Source organism: Oryctolagus cuniculus, chromosome 4 (genome assembly GCF_964237555.1).
Source record: "Oryctolagus cuniculus chromosome 4, mOryCun1.1, whole genome shotgun sequence".
NCBI classification, from domain to species: Eukaryota; Metazoa; Chordata; class Mammalia; order Lagomorpha; family Leporidae; genus Oryctolagus; species Oryctolagus cuniculus.
In genome coordinates this window covers 22146-46861 of record NC_091435.1, presented here as the reverse complement: position 1 = coordinate 46861, position 24716 = coordinate 22146, and the positions used below count along the sequence as shown (strand labels likewise).

Sequence of the window (24716 nt, the reverse complement as noted above, 5' to 3'; positions counted from 1 at the left end):
TTCTTTTCTGTTTATTTTTGTCTAATTCAGTTATTTCAAGTCTTATCCCTAAGGTCAGAAATTCTTTCTTCTACTCGGTCTATTCTGCTGTTAAAGCTCTCAATTGTATTTTTTATTTCACTAATTGAAAAATCCATCTCCATAATTTCTACTTGGTTCTTCTTAATGATTTCTATCTCATTAGTTACATTTTCATTCATTTCACTCATTAATTCCCTCATTTCTTTAATCTATCTATATTCTCATATCTCATTGAGTTTACTTATAGTCATTATTTTGAAATCTGTATCTGCATTTCCTAGATTTTCCTCAGTTCAGGATCTATTTCTGGAGGATTGTTGTGTTCTCTTGGAGGTGTCATGCTACCTGCTTCATGTCTTGCTGGATTGTATTTATGGCATTAAATCATATATTTTTTAAATTTAAAAATGAGCCTGATTTTTATAAGAACTATGAAACTTGAACATCATAAGAGGAGAAATAGAGAATTCCCTTCTGAGAAGTGAAAGGTTCCAGACCCTACCCATTGATTTCTCCTATGCTCCAGTGCCATTAATATTAACAAGTCCTCTGAGACTGGGATAACACAGGCCAATTTGACTAATTATGAGCTCTGTGCATTGAGTCTCCAACACATTTGATTGTAGATAATCAGCCTGTGCCCTCCAGCCCTTCACTCTGCCAGTCGCAGTCCAGGAGATCTGTTTCCATCTCCTCTTCCCAGAGTCATTGTCTACATTCCACCTGCCAGCCCTGAGGACAGAGCCTGACTCTTCTTCACTCACCTGGCAGGAGAGGGTGATGGATCATCACTTCTTGGTCATTCCTCAACATAGAGGCAGCACAGACCGGTGAGTGCCAGGGAGGCATTGGACGTAGGAGGGCCTGTTGGAACAGTCAGAGAAAGACAGCTGGAGGAGCCAGAGTGGAGGGCCCTCAAATGCAGAGATTTAGCCTGGAGACTTATGAAGCTTCTTTAAATAAAGTAAAAATTCTGACACATAATAATCATACATTTATGGGTCACATTATGATAATATAGTAATGTATGCATTGTGTTATGATCAAATAAGAGTAATTAGAATTTCCATTTCTTTAAAAATTGATTATTCCTCATTTTGAGAACCTTGAAACCTCCCCCTCCATAAATTACAGTTACAACGCTGTGCTGTACCATCTAGAGTTTGCTCCTCTTACCCATCCGTATTATGGCACTAGGGGTCCAACAGCTTTATTTCTTTCTTTTTTAAAAAAGAATTATTTTAATTATTTGAAAGTCAGAGTTACACAGAGAGAGTAGAGGCAGAGAGAGAGAGAGGTCTTCCATCCGCTGGTTAGCTCCCCAAATGACCGCCAGCCAATGGCCAGAGCTGAGCCGATCTGAAGCCAGGAGCCAGCAGCTTCTTCCAGGTCTTTCACGTGGGTGCGGGATCCCAAGGACTTGGGCCATCCTCCACTGCCCTCCCAGGCCACAGCAGAGAGATGGATGTGAAATGGAGCAGCCGGGACCTGATCCGGCGCCATCATGGGATGTCGGCACCGCAGGCTGGGGCTTTAACCCGCTACACCACAGCGCCAACCCCCCAATAGCTTTCTTTCCTGTGTCCCTCTCCCCACTTTCTAGAGTCTAATGACTACTGTTCTACTTTAAATTCTTTTTTCTAAGATTTATTTATCTATTTGAAAGAGTTACACAGAACAAGAAAGAGAGGCGGGGGGCGGGCGGGGGAGCGGAGAGAGATCTTCCATCTGATGGTTCACTCCCTGAGTGGCTGCAATGGCCGGAGCTGCACCAATCTGAAGCCAGGAGACAGGATCTTCTTCCAGGTAATCCCATACGTGTGCAGGGGTCCAAGGACTTGTGCCATCTTCTACTGCTCTCCCAGGCCATAGAAGAGAACTGGATCAGAAGTGGAGCAGCCGGGACTCGAACTGGCACCAATATGGGATGCTGGCACTGCAGGTAGCAGCTTTACCTGCTATGCCACAGCACCAGCCCCTCTACTTTACATTCTTGATTCTTGTGGGGCTCTGAAAACTCTCATTCAGAGCTCTACTTTTCTTCTACCCTGGTTCTAACCCATAGGCATCTGTCTCATCAGAGCAGGAAATGGGTCCCTGTAAACTGTCCTTAAGCACTACAGGGTAATCATAAAGGTGATGAGGAGGAAGATGATAACTATAACCATGAGGCATAAGCCTTTATCAAAGTTTCTCAGGTGACAGACTCTGAGCTATGTGCACTGTGTAGTTTAATGTCATCTAAACAATCATTACCAAGAAATAATTATTATAATTTTATAGATGAGGAAAGGATTAGGGTAGTCTTATGTAACTGTACCACATGATGAGATAGAATGGGGTGAAACTAGATCTCAATCAGACATTCTGACCCCAGTCACAGGGAATTTGGCCAGCCTTCTCCTTCACCAAACCACACAGCCATATAATTTCCCTGTTATTCCCAGAAGACACTTTCTGTTCACTGTGATCATCCCATTTGAGGTCCTGCAAGAACCCAGCAAAGACCAGTGGGAGCTCCTTAAGGCATAAACCCCAGGAAGGATGGCAGAAATCACAGACTGAGCTCATGCCAATTCAGGGAAGATCTCTCTCGTGCCCCTGTTCCTAAGCCTCATTTTAATTGGACACTTTCTCTTCCACTCCTGAAATGTAGCCCTTCTCCATCTCAAAAGAAGAATTAATTTCAGAGTCTCAGATTCAATTCATACTCAGGGATCTGGATACTGTTAAAAGATGTACAATAGATTCACCACTAAGACTTGTGAATTTCTGTCAGACTTACCAAACTTTGGCAAATAGAGTGTTGGTTTATGAGCCCCAGAGACCAACTTGTAATTCTGAAGTCTGTGCTCCATTTGTGTGGAGCAAGTGTCTAGTACTCCTGAGCTTCATTTTCACCTGAGTTGATTCCTAGCTGATACAACTCCACTGAAGGAGCAGGCACTTAGCCCATGGTGAAGACACCGTGTCTCACCTAAGAGCACCTGAGTTCAATCCAGGCTCTGGCTCCTGACTCTAGCTTCTTGTCAGTGCAGACTCTGCTAGGCAGTGATGATGGTTCAAGTAGTTGGGTTTCTGCTGCCCACATGGGAGACAAGGATTGAGTTCCCAGATTTGGCCTGGCCCTGTGGGCATTTAGGGAAAGAAACAGCAGATGGAATTTCTCTCCCCCCCATACCTCTCAAGTAAATTAATTAAAAATTTAAAAATCCATTGTGTTAGGATCAAATAGATTATCATTACTAGATATGTGATTTAAAATATGATGGATTTATACAGTAATGGCAAAATAGATCTTGTTCTCATATTTTCATTATTAATTTACTGATTTTAATATATTTTATATATTAAATTAATTCAATAATGTTTAAAATAATATTTTAATATTCAAAGGCAGAGAGAGAGAGGGAGAACACACAGCTCCTGTCTATCGAGTCACTTCCAAAATGCCCACAATGGATCTGGTGCTGTGGTGGGTAAAACCTTCACCTGCGGCGCTGGCATTCTCTATGGGCACTGGCATTCTCTATGGAGTCCTGGCTGCTCCTCTTCCAATCCAGCTCTCTGCTATGGCCTGGGAAAGCAGAAGGAGATGGCCCAAGTCCTTGGGCCCCTGTATCCACATGGGAGATGTGGAAGAGGCTCCTGGCTTTGGATTGGCCCAGTTCTGGTTGTTGCAGCCATTTAGGGAGTGAACCAGTGTATGGAAGACCTCTCTCTCTCTCTGTCTCTCTCTCTGCCTCTGTGTAACTCTGCCTTTCAAATAAATAAATAAATAAATCTTTTTAAAAAAATGCCTATAATATCTAAGGCTAGGCCAGATCCAAGCCAGGATCCCAGAATTTCATCTAGGTCTCCCACATGGGTGGCAGGGTCCCAGGTACTTGTACCATCACCTGATTCTTTGCATGATATTAGCAGGAAGCTGGATTGGAAGCAGAGGATCAGGGATTCAAACTGGCACTCTGATATGGGAGGCAGGCATGCCAACTGGTGGCTTAACCTGCTGTGCCACTATTGTTATTAGTGATAACACTAATCTTTATAACATTCAGTTTAAATATCTAGGATCTGGGGGTTGGCACTGTGGCTTAGTGGGTAAAGCCACTGCCTGCAGTGCCGGAATCCCATATGGGTGCCAGTTCTAGTCCTGGTGCTCCACTTCCAATCTAGCTCTCTGTTATGGCCTGGGAAATCAGTAGAAGATGGCACACGTCGTTGGGCCCTTGGACCCGAGTGGGAGACCTGGAAGAAGCTCCTGGCTCCTGGCTTCATATCAGTGTAGCTCCGGCCTTTGTGGCCACTTGGGAGTGAACCATCGGATGGAAGACCTCTCTTTCTCTCTCTCTCTGCCTCTCCTTCTCTCTGTGTAACTCTGACTTTCAAATAAATAAAATAAATCTTTAAAAAATAAATATCTTGGATCTGAAGAAATGGTTTTCAACACATCCCTGCAAAAATGTTATTTTTCTCCCTATACAAGTACTGAGTACTTGGAGAGAAATTACCAAATTTTATTTATTTCTGATTGCCTGTGGTACCTCTGGCATGGAGTTTCCAACAAAAATGAAAATCTCTTTTAAATATTGAGTTTTCAAGAAAATAGGGTATAGTCAATATGGTTTACACACTGCAGAACTTTCCTGTCTGTGCTTTCATATTTTGAGGATGTCCTTAGGACAAAAGATAAGACAAAAGCCCTTCTCTGTGTATTTCACAAGCTTTCTATGGATCCTATTATTTTCCATACCAAGCCTCAATACCATTCAGTCATTTAAAAACTGTTACAGAAGTTTTTGTTAATCTGAATAAAATGAAGCCAAAAGAGAAGGGCAGATAAGTCTTATTATATGGGCTGAGATACATTTTAGTATTTCAAGCTGTACTATGCTCTATTGCCCTGAAATGAGAGACTGGTTTTCTCTGCTGTATGAGGGTACTTTAAAAAGCTCACAGAGGGGGCTGGCACTGTGGCATAGTGGGTAAAGCCACTGCCTGCAGTGCTGGAATCCCATATGAGCGCCAGTTCGAGTTCCGGCTGCTCCACTTCTGATCCAGCTCTCTGCTATGGCCTGGGAAAGCAGTAGAAGATGGCACAAGTCATTGGGCCCTTGTACCCGAGTGGGAGACCTGGAAGAAGCTCCAGGCTCCTGGCTTCAGATCAGTGCAGCTTTGGCCTTTGCAGCCACTTGGGAAGTGAACCATCGGATAGAAGACTTCTCTTTCTCTCTCTCTCTCTCTGCCTCTCCTTCTCTCTCTGTATAACTGAATTTCAAATAAATAAATACATCTTTTTTTTAGAAAGGTAAGTTTGTTCTGGTGCAAAACATTTTTAAATCTGGGCTGGTGTTGTGATGCCATGTGTTATGCTACTGCTTCAATGCTGGTGTCCCATGTTGGAGTGCCAGCTACTCTACTTCCTATCCAGCTTTCTGCTAATGTGCCTTGGAAGGCAGCAGATGGTGACCCAAGTACTCACGTGGAAGACCTGGATGGAGTTCCTCACTCTTGGCTTTGACTTGGCCCAGACCTGGCTCTCACAGCCATCTGAGGAAGAAACCAGGGGATGGAAGATCTGTGTGTGTGCCTTTCAAATAAATTTAAATATTTGAACTTATGCAGTTTTTCCAGAATATATTTTCCATGCACTTTTTGAAATCCTTCATATAATCAGAAGAGCATTAAAATCATTATAGAATTGTGTTTCATTAATAAACCTGGAATAAATTCCAATAATAGTTCAAATTATTTTCTTTTCAAAAGAGAGAGAGGGCACGTGCAAGAGAGAGTGAGAATTCCCATTTGCTGGTTGTTTCCCCAAATTCCTGCAACAACCAGGGCTAGGCCAGCCAAAGCCAGGAGATGGGAACTCAGTCCACATCTCGTTTGGGTGGCAGTGACTCTGGAATTGAAGTGGAGCTGAGACTCGAACCCAAGCACTCCAATATGGGATTCAAATGTCCCAAGTGACATCTTAACACCAAACACCCAACCCATGATTCGAATCCTGATTATAGTGCAATGGCCAAACATTTATTAAGTTCCACTTTTAGGTACTATACACCTTTAAAGATGGCTGTTTTTCTCCCCCAACTTCCAGAGAAGGAAAGCTAGCACAGAGAGGTTACATGATCTACACATTCAGGGAAAGAGGTGAGGCTCAGACCTTGGTCTGTTGACTCCCCTCAGGCTCTGACCCTCCGCTAGAGCTGAGTGGGTGTTTTCTGTGCAAACTCTGCTTGAGTACAGTTCAAGGAAGAATCACTGATTATTTCTCTTGGGATTCAGTGAGTTCATCCAGAAAGTAGGGGCATCAACCAAAGATATACAGGGGTATTTATGGCATGAGTATCATGGCTTATACAGTTTTCTGTGAAGAATAATGCATTTTACCATGTGCAAATCTGAGATCTACAAATATTATTCCCTGTGCAAGATGAGAAAGTTTTATATGGTGCTACAATGCAATAATTATTAAGCAGACTTCAAGACTATTTCTGACTCTGTACCTTAACAAGAGAATGTGGTGATAGCAACTGTTTTTTTCCCCCATTGGTAAAATAATTGCTGACAGTAGAAAGTAAAATTGAACATGCACTTGTTTTTAGAACTCAAACTGCTATCCTCTGAGCGTGTATATAGAAATTCTCTCCACTGTGGTAAGAGAAAGAGGAACAGAAATTTTCAGAGGACTGCCATAGTAAGGAATTGGCATATAAAATGAAGTGCAATCCTCAGGTAATATGATATTATACATTAAAGTTTATATCTAAATGTATATACTTCACAGAAAAACTTAAATGCAGTGTTGCAGAAAACACAGATGTGTTAGATGCTGTGTGCATACTATACTAGTTACATAGTTTTCAAAACATTCTTCTTTTAAGATGTATTTATCTATTTAAGAGGCAGAGTTAGAGAGAGATCTTTTATTCACTGATTCACTCCCTAATGGCCACCAGGAGCCAGGAACCTCCCTGGCCCTCCCACATGAGTGCAGGGACCCAAGCACTTGGGCTATCTTCTGCTGCTTTCCCAGGTGCATTAGCAGAGAGCTGGATTGAAAGTGGAGCAGCCGGGAATCAAACCACCACCCACATAGGATGCCAGCACCACAGAGACTTAATATACTATGCCACAGAGCCAACCCCCTCAAAAAATTCTTTATAGATGCATAAATCAATACTAACCTTATAGAATTATTGAGATAAAATGCACTCACCAAATTCCTGATGGTGGATGCATTTGGAAGATAGATACACAGACATACAGGTTTACATTCCCATCAACAGTGGATTATGGTACCCTTTTCCCTTCATCCTCACCAGCATTTATTGGTTGTTGATTTCTGTATGAGAGCCATTCTAACTGGGGTGAGGTAAAACCTCATTGTGGTTTTCATTTGCATTTCCCTGATGGCTAGTGATCCTGATCATTTTTTCATGTGTCTGTTGTGTATTTGGATTTCTTCTCTTGAAAAATGTTTAAGTCAATTTCTTAACTGGCTTGTTTGTTTTGTTGTTGGTGGTTGAGTTTCTTGAGCTTTTTATAGATTTTAGATATTAATCCTTTATCAGTTGCATAGTTTGCAAATATTTCCTCCCATTTTGTCAGCTACCTCTTCTCTTTGCTGAGTGTTTTCTTTGCAGTGCAGAAGTTTCTCAGCTTGATGTAATCCCATTTGTCTCTTTTGGCTTTGATTGCCTGTGCTTCTGGGGTCTTTTCCATGAACTTTGCCTAGCCAGTGTCTTGCAGAGTTCCATGAGTGTTCTCCTCTAGTAATTTGATGATATTAGGTCATGCGTTTAGATCCTTGATCCATTTTGAGTTGATTCTTGTGTAAGGTGTAAGGTAGGAGTCTTGTTTCATGCTTCTGCGCTTAGAGACTCACTTTTTCCTGCACCATTTGTTGAAGAGACTGTCCTTGCTCCAGGGATTGATTTTAGCTCCCTTGTCAAAGATGAATTGGTTGTAGATGTATGGTTTTATTTCTGGAGTTTCTATTCAGTTCCATTGATCTACATGTCTATTTTTATGCCAGTACCAGGCTGTTTTAATTATAGTTGCTTTGTAGTATACCTTGAAATCTAGTAGTGTGATGACTCCAGCTTTGTTTCTGTTGCATAAGATTGTTTAGCTATTCAGGGTCTCTTTTGTTTCCATATGAATTTTAGCATTGTTTTTTTCTTTATCTGAGAAGAATGTCATTGGTGTTTTGATGGAGATCATATTGAATCTGTAATTGCTTTCAGTAGTATGGACATTTTGATGATATAAATTCTTCCAATCCATGACCATGGGAGATTTTTTTTAACTTTTTGTGTATTCTTCTATTTCTTTATGTTTTGTAATTTTCATCACAGAGATCTTTGACCTCCTTCGTTAAATTTATTCCAAGTTATTTAATTTTTGTTGCTATTGTGAATGGTACTGATGCTGTAAGTTCTTTCTCAACCATGGCATTGTCTGTGTATACAAAAGCTATTGATTTTGTGTGCTAATTTTATATCCTGCCACTTTACCAAAGTCTTTTGTAGTTCCAATAGTCTGTTAGTGGAGTCTTTTGGATCCCCTAGATACAGAACCATGTCATCTGCAAATAGAGATAGTTTGACTTCCTTCTTCCCAATTTGTACCCATTTGATTTCTTTTTCTTGCCTAGTGGCTCTGGCTAAAACTTCCAGGACAATATTGAACAGCAGTGGTGAGAGTAGGCATCCTTCTCTGGTTTTAGATCTTAGTGGAAATGCTTCCAACTCTTCCCCATTCAATAGGATGCTGGAAGTGGGTTTCTCATATATTACCTTGATTGTGTTGAGGAATGTTCCTTCCATATCCAATTTGCTTAGGGTTTTCATCATGAAAGAAGGTTGTATCTGATCAAATGCTTTTTCTGCTTCTATTGAGATAATCATATGGTTTTTATTCTTCAGTTTTTTAATGTGATATATCACATTGATTTGTCAATGCTGAACCATTTTGCATACCAGGGATAAGTCCCACTTGGTTCAGGTGAGTGATCTTTCTGATGTGTTGTTGGATTCAATTAGCTATTTTTTGGTGGAGGATTTTAAATATACAATCATCAGTGATTTTGGTCTATACTTATCTTTTTCTTGTTTATGGAATTAAGGTGATGCTGGCTTCATAGAAAGAGTTTGGGAAGATTCCTTCCCTTTCAATTGTTTTTGAATAACTTGAGAAGAAATGGAATTAGCTCTTCTTTAAAAGTTTGGCAGAATTCAGCAATGAAGCCATCTGGTCCTGGGCTTCTTTGGACGGTCTTTACTACTGATTCAATCTCCATCTTGGTTATTGGTCTTTTTAGGTTTCCTATGTCTTCATGACTCAATTTTGGTAGACTGTATGTATCCAGGAATTTATCCATATTTTCTAGATTATCCAATTTGTTGGCAAACAGCTGTTTGTAGTAATTCCTGATGATTCTTTTCATTTCTGTGGTACCCACTGTAACGTTTGCTTTTTCAACTCTGATTTTATTCATTTGGATCTTTTATAACCATGACCATGTTTCTGTGTGCAGCACATCCTTAAGCAAATTGTAGAGCTGGATGGGTGGTGACAAATTCTTTCAATTTCTGTTTGTTATGGAAGCTCTTTATTTCACCTTCATTCATAAATGAGAGCTTTGCAGGGTACAGTATTCTGGGTTGACGGTTTGTTTCTCTTAAGATATGGGCTGGCTGGCACCACGGCTCAATAGGCTAATCCTCCACCTGCAGCATTGGCACCTCAGGTTCCAGCTGGGGTGCGGGATTCTGTCCTGGTTGCTCCTCTTCCAGTCCAGCTCTCTGCTGTGGCCTGGGAGTGCAGTAGAGGATGGCCCAAGTGCTTGGGCCCTGTACCCGCATGGGAGACCAGGAGAAGCACCTGGCTCCTGGCTTTGGATCAGCATGGTGCGCCGGCCACAGTGTGCTGGCCACAGCGGCCATTGCAGGGTGAACCAAGAAAAAAGGAAGACCTTTCTCTCTGTCTCTCTCACTGTCCACTCTGCCTGTCCAAAAAAAAAAAAAAAAAAAAAAAAAAAAAAAGAATTTGGGCTATATCTCACCATTCTCTCCTAGTGTGTAGGGTTTCTGATGAGAAGTCAGCTGTGAATCTAATTGGAGATCCTCTGAAAGTTACCTGGTGTTTCTCTTGTGTATATTTTAGAATCTTTTCCTTATGTTTTACTGTAGAGAGTTTGACTACAATGTGTCGTGGTGAGGATCATTTCTGGTCATGTCTATTAGGAGTTCTATGTGCTTCCTGTCCTTGAACATCCCTTTCTTTCCACAAACTAGGGAAGTTTTCTGTAATTATTTCACTGAATAGGCCTTCTAATCCATTGTCTCTTTCCATGCCTTCAGGAACTCCTAATACCCATTGGTGGATCATTTGGTAGTATCCCATAAATCCTGAACATTTTTTAGAGCATAATGATACTTCCCACCCTACCCTCCCTTCTCCCCTTACTCCTGCCCACACTCCTTCTTTCCTTTTTTTTTTTTTTTACTTTTTGCATGAAATACTTCCAGTGTACTTTTTAAAAATTATTTATTTATTTATTTATTTAAAAGTCAGAGTTACATAGAGAAGGAGAGGTAGAGAGAGAGAGAGAGAAAGAGAGAGAGAGAGGTCTTCTGTCTGCTGGTTCACTCCCTAATTGGCTGCAATGGCCAGAGCTGCACCAATCTGAAGCCAGGAGCCAGGAACTTCTTCTGGGTCTCCCACATGGTTTCAGGGTTCCAAGGACTTGGGCCATTTTCTACTGCTTTCCCAGGCCATAGCAGAAAGCTAGATCAGAAGTGGAGCAGCTGGGACTTGAACCGGTGCCATATAGGATGCTGGCACTACAGGTGGCGGCTTTACCCGCTATGCCACAGCGCTGGCCCCTCAATGTACTTTATAATCACAAGATTAACCCTCCATTAAATAAATAATTCAATAAGTAGTAAGTAGAAAAACCACTGTTCCTCAAGAATATAGATAAAGGCTATAAAAATAATTAAATCTTAAAATGTCAAATATGAAAAAAGTAATGGATATCAGTGAAATTGACATTTTGAGAAAATAATTCTTAAATGCTAGGTACTGTTTACAGTGATGGTGTATGATTTTGTCATTTGGTCAAAGCATAATATTTATCAAAATTTAAAACCCACCAGGCCATAGTTAGGAGTTAGGACAAAGACAACCCACATTTTGGAGTATGTGCTTATTTCCATAAAGGAGCAAAGTCAGAAAACAAAAAACAAAAAGATGAAAATACATGGAAATGTTTGGTACATAAAAAGCTCTCTGATTATGAATATTTGCCTTTAATTTAGAGTCCAGATAATGTACCTCTAGAAATCAATGGAGTTTATCAATAGTTTATATCATCGAAATGTATTGCACAATTCTTGAGTAAAGTATTGCTGCTTTTAATTTTCCTCTAACTAGGTTGACTTCTAAAGAGGCAATGATATCTGTATTCTATATTTCATCTTACACATTTCACTGCAATAATGAACTTATCACCAATGTTGTTCTAACGTTCTTTAGTTGAGTGTCTCTAAAGTGGGTGGATATAGTCAATAAATCAATGATGAAATAATTCTATGAAGATAGGGTTGTTACAACTGAGAAATATTGCTGAAGGAGTATGGATCTCAGATATAAAATCTTTACTTGTGAATAGCTTTAATCTAAAATATACCATGCTGGGTGCTGATTTTCTTATTTCGTTTTTTCTGTTTCTTTTCTTTCTTCAAAAGATGTCCAAGTGACATAGAACCACAAAATTCAACCTGTGTCTTGGAATTTCTCCTTATGGGTCTCTCTGAGGATCCAGACCTGCAGCCCCTCCTGTTTGGGCTGTTCCTGTCCATGTACCTGGTCACAGTGCTTGGGAACCTGCTCATCAACCTGGCTGTCAGCTCTGACTCCCACCTGCACACCCCCATGTACTTCTTCCTCTGCAACCTGTCCTTGGCTGACATCAGTTTCACCTCAACTACAGTCCCCAAGATGATAATGGACATCCACACTCACAGCAGATCCATCTCCACTGTGGGCTGCCTCACTCAGATGTCCTTTTTTATGCTTTTTGGATGTCTGGATAGTCTGCTTCTGACCACAATGGCCTATGACAGGTTTGTTGCCATCTGTCATCCCCTGCACTACAAGGTCATGATGAGCCCACGTCTTTGTGGCTTGTTGGTTTTCATTTCATTTCTCATCAGCGTTTCAGTCTCTCAGCTTCACAATTCAATGGTGTTACAACTTACCTACTTCAAGAATGTAGAAATCTCTCATTTCTTCTGCGATCCTTCTCAGCTCCTCAGCCTTGCCTGTTCCGACACCTTCATCAATAACATGATCATGTATATTGTTGGAGCCATCTCTGGTTTCCTTCCTATCTTAGGGATCCTCTTCTCTTACTATAAAATTGTTTCCTCCATTCTGAGAGTCCCATCGCAAGGTGGGAGGTATAAAGCCTTCTCCACCTGTGGCGCTCACCTGTCTGTGGTTTGCTTATTTTATGGAACAGGTCTTGGGGTGTATCTGAGTTCAGCTGTTTCACTTTCTCCCAGGAAGTGTGCAGTGGCCTCAGTGGTGTACACTGTGGTCACCCCCATGCTCAACCCCTTCATCTACAGCCTGAGGAACAAAGATATCAAGAGGGCCATGTGGAGGCTCCTCAGCAAAACAGTCTCATCTCAGTCCCTGTGCCACCATCTGGAATGTAGGTTGGAAAAGGCAGTGAAAGTGAGCATCTAGACCTGAAAATCTCACCTCTGTCATTACAACATGTTTGAGGCTCTCTGGCTTTTGTTCTCTACATTTTATATCTAACTATTGCTTCTTCTGCTCTTTATTTAAGATGGAGAATTACAGGTCTTTTGTGCATCCTTCACATGCATGAACCCTCTTGGGCTATGGAGCTCTCTGTAGTTCATTGTTGATCACCTAGGTATCCTGGAGAGATGAACAGCTCTCTTTTTGTGACCTTCAAGTTCACATCTTCACCATGGTTCATAAATACTTCTCAGACACATTTATCATCTAACTTATTTGTGCAGTTTTGTATGAGGATCACTACAATCACTGTTCCTCTTTATAGAACCACCTGTAGAGCTTCAAAATGTTGAGACCTGGGTGTCACCACCAGAGATTCCAATTTCATGATCTGGTGCATGACTTGAGCATGAATTTTCAAGGCACCTTGGTTTATGCTGAACAATCTGTTGAAGCTGTTTCAGCAGCTTCACTGTATGTGATGACACTTTTCCCTTGCTGCTTTCATGATTCTCTCTGTGTCACTTTTAACAATTCTATTTGTCTTGGTGTAGTCTCTTTGGATTTATTCTCATTGGAAATCATGCAGCCTCTTGAACATGTATTTCCACTTCCTTTAAATTTGGAAGTTTCCATTTCAGTCATTATTGCTTCAAACCGGCTCTCTGGCCCCCCTCTCTTTTCTGGTTGTGGAACTCCCAAAATTACTCCACTGGTCTGCTTAGGGTATCCCATAAGTCTTTTGGTGCTCTGCTCTTCACTCGTTTCTTTTCTTCCTTTGATTGGGTAGTTTCAGATGAGTTCTACTGACATTGACTGGTTCTTCCTTCTTGAATAGAGTCTACTGTTGAACACTATATGGAATATTCCAACTCAACTAATGTATTATTCATCTTCAATGTTTCCATTTGCTTTCATAGAGATTTATTTACTTATTTGAAAGGCAGAGAGAGAGAGAGAGAGAGAGAGAGATTTTCCATCTGCTGGTTTACTCCCCAAATGACTGCCATGGTCTATGCTGACCCAGGCTGAAGCCAGGCGCCAGGAGCTTCTTCTGGGTCTACTATGTGGGTGCAGGGGCTGGGCACTTGGGCCATCTTCCACTGATTTTCTAGGTGCATTAGCAGGGAGCTGTATCAGAAATGGAGCAACCTGGACTCAAACTGAGCCTATACGGGATGCTGTGGCATAGGTTAGGCCTCCGCCTGCAGTGCCGGCATCCCGTATAGGCGTCAATTCAAGTCCTGGCTGCTCCATTTCCAATCCAGCTCTCTGCTATGGCCTGTGTAAGGAGCAGAAATTAAACAGCTCCACCATAACATTAACAGGAAATAAGCAAGAGCTACAGTGGCTGCAGGAGATCTGCATGGACTGGATAAGAACCACCCATGGCCACATACACCCTCCTGGGGCCTCCTCGGCCATACACTGACCACCAAAAATGAATATAACCTGCAGGCTGAAGAGGCCCTGAGAGACTTCCTGAACAGACCCTCCTGGAGCAAAAGCTCCAGGTTGACCTGCCACACTCAGACCTTCCCACGAGTTCTCCCAGCCAGGCCTGCGCCTGCCGGATGCCAAGGCCGAGCTCACCCTACAGACTTCGAAGCCCTGCTCACCCAAAGCCGAGACTCTACTCGCCTTTCCAGACCTGCATCCTTTGGCCCAGAGGCACCACCCATGCAGACGCTGTGAGAATCCGCCCTCTTGTGGCTAAGACATGTCAAGAGGAGCACGGGAGGTACTGTGGGAACCTTAGGTGGTCGGTTTTGCCCAGTGTGCTGTGTGAATTAGAACCTGTGACTTCTCCATTGCACAATAAAGTCCTTATTGGAATCAACACAGCCTTGGTGCCATTACTACACTTGCAACAACCAGGGAAAGCAGTAGAAGATGACTCAAGTGCTTGGGCCCTGCACCCATGTGGGAGACCCGGAAGAAGCTCCTAGCTCCTGGCTTTGGATAGGCACAGCCCCTGCTGATATAGCCATTTAGGGAATGAACCAGTAGATGGAAGAGTCTCCTCTCTCTCTTCCTCTCTCTCCCTCTGTAACTCTGCCTCTCAAATAAATAAATAAAATATTTTAAAAAAAGATTTTATTTATTTATTTGAAAGAATTACACAGAGAGAGGAGAGGCAGAGAGAGAGAGAGGTCTTCCATCTGATGGTTCACTCCCCAGTTGGTTGCCAGCGGCCGGAGCTATGCCAATCCGAAGCCAGGAGCCAGGAGCTTCTTCCCGGTCTCCTACGTGGGTGCAGGGGCCCAAGGACTTGGCCCATCTTCTACTACTTTCCCGGGCCATAATAGAGAGCTGGACAGGAAGTGGAGCAGCCGGGTCTCGAACTGGCGCTCATATGGGATGCCGGCGCTTCAGGCCAGGGTGTTAACCAACTATGCCACAGCGCTGGCCCCAATAAATCTTGGAAAAAAAAAAAGACAGTCTTTTCCACAAATGGTGCTGGACCAATTGGGCCTCCATTAGTAAGAAAATGAGTCTACACCCTTCACAGAAATTAAAATGAGCCACAGCCCTAAACATAATACACAGAGCTGGAAAACTAGGAGACAGCAGGAGGAGCCGGCATTATGGCACAGCAGGTTAAGCCATGGCTTGTGATGCTGGCAACCATGTCAAAGTTCAGCTGGCCTGACCACATGTGTGTTGCTGGCAGTCTGGGTAAAGGGTGTTGGCAGCAATAAAATCCTCAAAAGCTCACAAACCTCCCACGCCCCAGAGCAGCCCCTGGGGTCTACATCCAGCTTCTAACACTAATAAGCTGCCAGTCACAAGAAAAGGGCAAGGCCAGTGACATCCAGCTGTTTATTTTCATGGTGAAGTCAGCAGCCTGGAAACTGTTTGCCACCAGTCAGCACGGCTGTCTGCCACATCAGTGCTTTCCGCCTCAGCCCACGTACGTGTAGAACAAAGTCAGGTTGCTAACCTTGCTTTCCAAACAGCTGCACGAGAAAATGTGCTCTTGGTACCTAGTGAGGCCAGGTTCCAGCAGTTTTCCAGCATCCCATTGGCAGATGCCAATCACCCTGACTGCAGCTCACAGCCTCCATCTCTGTGTCTCACCAATGCAGGGGCAGATCTTGTCCTAAAACACAAGAGAATCAAACTCTCAGCAAACAAGCTCCCTGCCCATGCATACCTGGGAGGCGGCAGGGGACGGCTCAGGTCCTTGTACACCTGCTGCACTGTGGGAGACGTGGATGGAGCTCCTGGCTTCAGCCTGGGCCAGTGGTGCCTGCTGCAGGTTTGCAGAGCCAATCCGTGGATGGAACATCTTGGTCTCTGTACCTCTCCAATAAAATAGTTTTAAAATGAAAACAGCCACAGGCTGGCGCCGTGGCTCGCTAGGTTAATCCTCTGCCTGCGGCACCAGCATCCCATCTGGGCACCGGGTTCTAGTCCCGGTTGCTCCTCTTCCAGTCCAGCTCTCTGCTGTGGCCTGGGAGGGCCGTAGAGGATGGCCCAAGTGCTTGGATCCCTGCACCCACATGGGAGACCAGGAGGAAGCACCTGGCTCCTGTCTTCGGATTGGCGTAGCTCCGGCCGTAGCGGCCATTTGGGGAGTGAACCAACGGAAGGAAGACCTTTCTCTCTGTCTCCCTCTCTGTCTATAACTCTGTCAAATAAAAATAAAATAAAATAAAATAAAACAGCCACTCACAACCTGCCTGCTCCCATCAGGGCTGTGGACCACAGAGTGCCTGGGACAGGTAAAGCTTTGCCAGGTTCACGAGGATGGAAAGGCAAATCGGATTTTGCGTGAACACCTTTTAGCTACGGTTTTTTTTTTTTTCAGTCTTAATTATGAAGTCAATGATGGATCTTTAAAAAAAATGCTAGTACCCTAACATTGAGTAAATCAAACACGCTTATTATTTTTTTCTATTTATTTTGTTTTTAAATTTTATTTAAGGCATACAGATGTCATGTATTTCAATACCCAGATGCAAGAACACAGTGACACTTCTCACGCTCCCTCGGCCTCCCTTTCCTAGTCCCACTCTTCACGAAGATCTATTCAAGACCCTCCGGGGCCGGCGCCGCGGCTCACTAGGCTAATCCTCCGCCTAGCGGCGCCGGCACACCGGGTTCTAGTCCCGGTCGGGGCGCCGGAATCTGTCCCGGTTGCCCCTCTTCCAGGCCAGCCCTCTGCTGTGGCCAGGGAGTGCAGTGGAGGATGGCCCAGGTGCTTGGGCCCTGCACCCCATGGGAGACCAGGAAAAGCACCTGGCTCCTGGCTCCTGCCATCGGATCAGCGCGGTGCGCCGGCAGCAGCGCGCCGGCCGCGGCGGCCATTGGAGGGTGAACCAACGGCAAAGGAAGACCTTTCTCTCTGTCTCTCTCTCTCTCACTGTCCACTCTGCCTGTCAAAAAAATAAAAAAAAAAAAAAAAAAAAAAAAGACCCTCCGGGATGCTAAAATGCATCAGCGTTCAGGGATCTGGCCGGGCGGGGCAGGGAAGGACGGGGCCGCGCAGACACAGCGCCAGGAACGGGACTAGTCCGTCCCCAAACCACGCAGCCTGGGCAGGAGGCCGCCTCTGGCCCCACTGCCTCTCCAGGTGCTGCAGCTGGGCCAGCACGAGCTTGCTCGCCAAGGTGGCTGGGGGGAGACACGGGGTAGGGGAAGATGTGCGCAGGGGCGTCGAGGGGAGAGATGCACCCCGGGGAGGGGATGCCCACGCGGGGGTGGATACACGGAGGTCCCCCTGGCATCTGGGAGCACAGAACTCCCCCCTACGAACTGACGCACTCGGGGCAAGGCCAGGGACGGAGGCGACCCCGGCCCTCACCCCCTCCGACCTGAGGTTCGCTTCCAGCTCGGTCTCCCCCAGCAGAGACAGGGAAGGGGGGTAGGGAGGGGGACAGGAGCAGTTGCTGGTAAGGATGGGCCGGGAGCCCCGACCTCCAGGCCAAGGCTGACCCCTTCCGGGCCTCACGCTCTGAGGGGGCAAGACCGGGGGCTCAGGGCAGGGTTCAGGACCAAATGCACCCTCCGGCTTCCCCAAGCAGGCCCCTGGCCAAGACACTCCCGCTTCCGACCCCGCCCCTTAGACCCTGCCCGGAGACCCTCACGCAGCGTCCTGTCAGCTGAGGGGGCGGGAGCACCGCGTCCTTGCCACACAGACACTTCTGACCCGGGCTCGGATCAAGCTGTGGAGCCCCGGACCTCTGGTGGGACGCGGGCCAGGGTCAGCGATCTGGCCGCAAACGGCACACATCAGCGACCAGCTCCACCCAAGGAATCAGTCCCCACGGCTCGCGACGGCCAGTCAGAATCACGTGGCTCGGGCCGACCAATGAACAGCCCGTGTAAGAAAGGGCCCGCCCCCCCACCTCGTTACGCGCAGGCGCGGTCTTCGGTTCCGCCCCTCCTGGGAAGCACGGCCTGAGGCCCCGCCTCCCTCCAGGCAGTGAGTGACAATGCCCTGAGGTCCCGCCCCCTCGCTTTGCGCGTGCTCGCGGCGTGAGGGCTCCTCCCCTTACGTCAGGCGGGCCACCGCCTGCCTCCCCGCCCCTCCCAGTCACGCACGTGGTCGCCTGCGGCCCCGCCCCCCCTTGCCGAGCACGCTCTCGCTGCATGTGGGCCCTGCGGGCCGCCGTCCGCCCGCTGCTCCCGCGGTCCCGCGCGTGCCGCGGCCTCCCTACTCCTAGGGCCGCGCCGCCACAGCCCCGCCACTCACGCGCGCTCGCCGCCTTCCGGCCATGGGGTCCAGGGGGGCCAGGAAGCGAGAGATGGGGCCCGAGGACAGAGGCCCCGAAAAGCCCCGCAGGAGAGGACGAGGGGGATCCCGAAGGTGCGGAGGAAGAGGAGGAAGAGCTGCTGAGGAGAGACCCTCTGTTGCCTTCAGGGACCCAGCGCGTGTGCTTAGTGCACCCTGATGTCAAGTGGGGAGCGGGGAAGCCGCAGCTGACTAGAGGTGACCGGGGCCGCCGCGAGGGGCGGGGCCTCTGGTGACGGGCGCTCATTGGGGCGGGGCCCCAGGGGCGGGGCCTCGGGGAGGCGCTCATTGGGGCGGGGACACGGGAGTGTGGCCTCGGGAGGTGCTTATTGGGGCAGAGACGCCTGTCGTAGGGGTGTGGCTACAGGGGCGGGAACCGCTGGTGGGCGGGGCCTCCGCTGCACCGAACAAATGTTTGGGAGTCCCGCGACGCGGGCAGTGCCCAGGGTCCTCCGGCGCCCTCGGGAAGGGAGGGAAGTGCTAGGTAACTGCCGGAGCCTGCTGAGTGGTGCTTTCCCTCACTGGCCAGGGTCTTCCTTATCGGGGGTGCCTCCGGAACCCTGAAGTCCTGTGAAACCCTTGACACTCCCCGGCTCTGAATCGGCTTAGGCACCCGCCTCCCCTCCCCCACCCACTTCGCTCCTAAGCCAACCCCCGACCCGCAGCTGCCCTCTCGCGCATCCGATCCCGGGACTCCTGTGCCCCCTTGCCTGCCCCCTCCTCCCCCCCAACAAAGCAGCCCCCCCGCCTGCTGCCCCTCACCCCGTTCTGGCGTTTGCACGTCCAGAAACAAGAATCCTGAGCCCAGCAAGATTTTGCCCGGGGCAGGGGATGTCCTAACTTGCAAGCCTCTACCAGACTCCTGCACCTGCCTGGAGCTGCCCACCTGGCACGCCAGGTGCCCACAGGGACCCAGCCAGGTGTGGAGTAGGATCATATGCACCGGAGTTTGGGGCAGTGGTCCCAGGACCCTCAAAAGGCCAGGCTTTGGGGGCTCTTCCTTTAGGATTGAACATTTTAAAACCTTGAATCTTGCAACTCCTATCTCCCCCTCTGGTTCCAGAACATTCTCGCTCACCTCCCCCCCCCCCCCCCCCAAGGGAGACCCTGTTCTTGTCCATCAGCAGGCAGCGCCGCTCCTCAGCCCTGGCCACTGCGAACCCACTCTCAGCTCTGCCCGGACATTTCCGGTCTACAGTGGGGTCTCTCGTTGTGGCCTCCTGGGTACTCCCAGGCACGTGGCCCTGCCTCTCCATTCTGCCAGCCCTTCCTGGCTGCTGTCCATCTCCCACAAGCCATGACCACCTCAGGACTAGGTTTTGAGTGTTGGCCACCTGCAGAGACCTGTAGGGGTGGAAGTGCGGGGTCCCACGTGGACTTCTGTGCACACCTAGGGGAGGGGGTCGCTCTGGGGGTCTGGGGCGGAAGTGGAAGCTGGGGCATGGACCCAGTGGGGAGGGGCAATGGGCGAGGACCTCCTGCAGGGAGGGGCAGGGTGGCCAGGAATTTACAGCTAGGCTTGAGGTTTAAGGACCCTCCCAGGGTCTGACCTGAATACAAAAGACTGGGGACCCCTGTGGGGCCACCCCAAAGACATGTGCTCCCCAAGGCAGATAGGATGCCACCCCTGCCCTCCCCCCAAGTCCAGGCCCCTTCCACCACCCACAGGTGGCTGCTTTGTTCCCTGTTCCCTTTCCCGCTATGACCCCAGCCCCCTCCTGTCCCCCCTTCCTGCTGTCACTACCATCACATCCAAGCCGTGCCTCAGCACTGCAGTTGCTGCCTTCTCAGAGGACCCTTTCGCAGATGGACACCGGCCAGGTCACCCCGGGGCAGGCGCAGCCGGGGCCCAGGCCTTCCCTGGGGAGGTGAATCCACAGCGGCTGTGTGCTCCCCCACAGCTGAGTGGCAGGTGGCAGAGGCGGTGGCACTGGTGCGCTCGCTGGATGGCTGGTCCGTGGTGCTGACCCTGGTTGTGCCCACCAAGACCCCTGAGCGGAAGCTCATCTTTGGCAGAGGGAACTTGGAGCGCCTTACAGGTGAGTCTGCCTCCTTCCCCACTCCGCTCCTGCCCCTGCCCCCAAGAACAAGAGGTCAGGGACCCCCTGGGTCAAGGGAGCAGCACAGGGTCCCTTCGCTGGGGAGGGGGCTGCACCTGCTGCGGGCCTGGGGTTGAGGTTTCTGCCAAGGGCGCTCAGCTCTGGGGGTGGGGGTGGAAGCTGCACCTGCTGTGACTCCCTGGCAGCCATCCCCCCAAGTTCTCACTCAGTGCGCCACGAGGCAGGATTCTGCAGAGACCCCTGCTCGCCTCAGCTGCTGGAGACCTCCCCAACCTTGCTGGAGGCTGAGGGTGGAGCTTGGGGGCAGGGATGACAGCTGGGGGTGTGGCAGGGACAGGGCTGGGGTCTGAGGGAGGCAGGGGGCGGGGCAGGGGACAGCAGGAGTTGTGTTCACACTGCATGTGCAGGTATGTGTGCGTGTGTCTCACACACCCCTGAAGGTAGACTCTGCTGGACCCCACAGCAGGCAGTCAGGGATTCAGAGACTGCGGCTCGCACGGGTGTGTCCCACAGGGGCATCCACGGGGCAGTCCCTAGCAGTGTCATGCTCTGACCACTTGCGGTTTCTGTTAGAGACAATCAGGGGCGCTGCCGACATCACCTGCGTGTTCCTGAACCTGGAACGGATGGCTGCTCCCACCAAGGTGAGCCAGGTGCTAAAGCTGCATGTTGATCTGGCCTGGGGAGGCCCAGAATCACCTGTGGCCTCTCTCCTTTTCCAGAAAGAGCTAGAAGCTGCCTGGGGCATCCAGGTGTTCGACCGATTCACCATTGTGCTACACATTTTCCGTGCCCATGCCCGCACCCGAGAGGCCCGGCTTCAGGTGGCGCTGGCGGAGCTCCCGCTGCTCAGGTGCGGGGAGGGCATTGGCCTCAGCAGCTCATCCAGAGGGCTCTGTACCTCACTCAGCTTCAGTTGGGGGCTGGTTTGGGGGTGTCCAGTGCACCACCAAGTGCAACTAGCCCCTCCCCCCAGGTGAACAATGGCACCTGCATGTGGGGTTCACGTGCCCTGGCAGGGGGCCACACCTGTGCAGGGCAAGGTCCCTGTGTCCAGTGTCCCCTCCCCGGGCACCCTCACCTGGAGCCACCTGCCTGGCTCGAAGTCACTTCCTGTTTCAATACCAGGTCAGGCCTGAAAAGTGACATCACTCAATGGGACCGCCAGAGAGGGGGCTCCCGCTACATCCTGGGATCAGGTAAGGAGTAAACCATAGGGGCCGGCTGCCCCCCAAAAGACCCCTATGTAAGGTTGGTCTGTGTCAGATACACAAGCCAGTTACCCCATGGGTAACACGTGGGACCAGGTTAGTAAATATATAAGCAGCAGCTTGCTTACCTGTCGGGTGTGCAGCAGAGAAAGTCTGAGAGAGCACTGGCTCCACTCAGCCTCTGGCCCCAGCTTCACACCACAGCACGTGGAGTGTGTGGGGGAGGCACAGTGCCTGCGGGCAAGGCATGATGCAGGTGCAGGCAGGGCAGGTGCGGAGGCAGAGTGCGGGTTGGGCACCCGAGGCAGAGCTCACTTTGACAATAGGTGAATGGAGGGACCCAGCCACCACAGAGCCCTCCTGATCTATCACCTCCCACAGGTGCCATGTGGCTGTTCTCCGGGAAGGGGGGCTCACAATGGCTACACCCTGGGGCTCTAGAGCAACAGGAACTCAGCGGTGGGCACCTGATGGTTAAGACCCCCGCATCTCATGTCAGAGCACCTGGGTTCAAGTCCTGGCCCCACACCTGACTCCAGCTCCCTGCTCATGCACACCTGGGAAGCAGCAGCAGGTGATAGCTCAGGTCCTTGTGCACCTGCCACCCACCTGGGAGACCTGAATGGCGCTCCTGGCTCCTGGCCTCACCCCATTGTCCTTTGCTTTATGACACCATTCAAATAAGGTCCCATCCCCAGGACCTGGACGTCAGGACAGGGATGGTCTGGTGGACCATGTTCATGCCACTGCAGACAGGGTCCCGGCTGCCCCCCAAGCTCTTGCTTCCTGTGAGAGAAGGACCTCCTGCTGACCTCACACGTGGACACGTGCAGGCCAGGCCACCTTGCTCCAAGCAGCACCATTTCTCACAGCACAGGCCTGTGCCGGCTGCATGGGGAGAGCAGGCTAGAGGTGCCTGGCCATCAGGGAACATAGGCCCTTGGGCCCACCTTGGGCTTCAGGGGTGTGGCCTTGGCCTTGGCCTGGTCTGGTCTGCCCCAACTGACTGCCCAGGTCTTGCAGGTGAGTCAGCCCGGCAGGTGCAGCAGCGAGAACTTCGGGAGAAGGAGGCTGGGATCAGGAAGGCCCTGGAGCGGCTGCGAAGGAAGAGGCAGCTCCTGCGGCAGCAGCGGGCTCGGCGGGAGCTTCCCGTGGTCTCCGTGGTGGGCTACACGAACTGCGGTGAGTGAGCGACAGGCGCAGTGATGGATGGGTGGGCGGGGCTGTACCAACTGTGGTGAGTGACAGGCTCAGTGATGAACTGGCGATAGGCAGGCAGGTGTGCATGTGTGCCTTGTGTGTGTGTGTGTCTAACCCGTGACCCCGTCCCAGGCAAAACCACCCTGATCCAGGCCCTGACGGGCGACCAAGCCATGCAGCCGCAGGACCGGCTCTTCGCCACACTGGATGTCACAGTCCACGCTGGGTGGCTGCCCTCACGCCTGCCCGTGCTCTACGTGGACACCGTGGGCTTCCTGTCCCAGCTGCCCCATGGTCTGCTCGAGTCCTTCACGGCCACCCTGGAGGATGTGGCCCACTCCGTGCGTAGGGGCAACCCCTAGACATAAACTCCCTCCAGGGGAAGGAGGACCCCAGGGAGGGGGCAGGGGCTGGGCCCCAGGTTGGGGGGACCCTAGAACAGACCAGCGACACAGGGTGGTGCTGGGGTGATCCTTGCCCATGCCCTGGCTACCCCAGGCTGGCTGCGAACCCAGGGAGGAGGGGACAGAGGCCACCTGCAGCCCCCAGGTGTGTCCCGCCCCACACCAGGTATCTGTGGCACCTCCCACCTGCTTGCACCTGGCTCTGTAGAGATGGCTGGGGCCCACTCCATGGCACTTGCTGTCCCATGCCACTTGTCTCACAGGTATGCAGTGCCTAACTATCCCCAGACAGGTAGAGGACCCCACAGAGCTGCTGCATGACCCTATGTCCCCACAGGATCTCATTGTGCATGTGAGAGATGTCAGCCACCCTGAGACGGAGCTGCAGAAAGCCAGTGTCCTGTCAGCCCTGCAGGGCCTGCACCTGCCGAGCTCACTGCTGGACTCCATGCTGGAGGTGCACAACAAGGTGGACCTGGTGCCGGGGTGAGCATGCGTCCCCAGAGGCGGCTGGCCACTGTCCCCTCATGGCACCCACCTGTCTGTGGCTCCCGTGGGTGGGAGGGTGAGCGGGGAGATCCTCGGGGCCAGTTCCCAAGGTTCCAGTGAGGTCTCCGGCCATCTACAGGTACAGCCCCTCAGGGCCCAGTGCCGTGGCTGTGTCTGCGCTCCTCGGGCATGGGCTGGAGGAGCTGAAGGCCGGACTGGAAGCAGCCATTTTGCGAGCCACGGGGAGACACATGGTCACACTCCGTGTCGGACTGCAGGGAGCCCAGCTCAGGTGAGCAGCCAGGCAGGATGCACGGAGGGTGGGGTGTGTGTGGGGAGGTCATTCCTTCACCCCAGTCCCTGGCATCCATGGGTACCGTGAGTGCCACCCCCTGACTGATAAGGAGTGCGCTGTGGGGCTGCGTGCCTGCGTCCACGGACCAGGCCCCAAGGCCTCCCCTGCGGTCCGTGAAACGAGCTTGGATCCACAGCTGGCTGCACCGCGAAGCCACCGTGCAGCAGGTGCACGTGGTCCCAGGGGCACAGGCAGCGGATGTGGACGTGATCATCAGCGACTCTGCACACCGCAGGTTCCGGAAGTTGTTTCCAGAGTGATGGCACCAGGTGCAGCCGTTCTGGAACATATCTTGCTGTGGGGGTGGGAGGATGGGGCCAGAGCGCATGTGGTCATCACTCGGGTGGCCTCTATGTCCTACCCCTCTACCTCTGCTAACCTTGCAGATCTGCGCACCCCCACTACATATATGTCTGTGATGAGCTATTAAAGGTAAAGTTGTGGCTTCTT

The 24716-nt window shown here is 49.7% G+C and overlaps 2 protein-coding genes and 1 long non-coding RNA gene across 5 annotated transcripts in view; 2 read left to right on the top strand and 1 right to left on the bottom strand.

Annotated features, from left to right (window-relative positions):
- Positions 1-18646, bottom strand: part of LOC138849216 (uncharacterized) — a 27838-nt gene extending 9192 nt beyond the window's left edge. The window contains exons 1-4 of one of the 3 annotated variants that reach the window (XR_011387652.1): positions 18509-18646; positions 15752-15910; positions 5504-5571; positions 786-885 (exon numbers count right to left, since the gene is read on the bottom strand). This is a non-coding gene — a long non-coding RNA (uncharacterized lncRNA). Of the gene's footprint in view, positions 1-785; positions 886-5503; positions 5572-15751; positions 15911-17900; positions 18065-18508 lie in introns of those variants that run through there. The other 2 variants (XR_011387651.1, XR_011387653.1) reach the window with 2 other exon arrangements.
- LOC103345020 (putative gustatory receptor clone PTE01) lies at positions 11740-12872 on the top strand. Its single transcript, XM_017347221.3, has one exon. The coding sequence runs from the start codon at positions 11839-11841 to the stop codon at positions 12787-12789; it is 951 nt and encodes a 316-aa protein (XP_017202710.3). The 5' UTR covers positions 11740-11838; the 3' UTR covers positions 12790-12872.
- On the top strand, positions 18359-24716 carry GTPBP6 (GTP binding protein 6 (putative)). The gene is made up of 10 exons (XM_002716856.5): positions 18359-18745; positions 20449-20586; positions 21181-21251; positions 21330-21460; positions 21736-21806; positions 22842-23000; positions 23151-23359; positions 23760-23908; positions 24051-24203; positions 24403-24716. Exons 1-10 carry the CDS (start codon positions 18406-18408, stop codon positions 24524-24526), a joined length of 1545 nt encoding a protein of 514 aa, XP_002716902.2. The 5' UTR covers positions 18359-18405; the 3' UTR covers positions 24527-24716.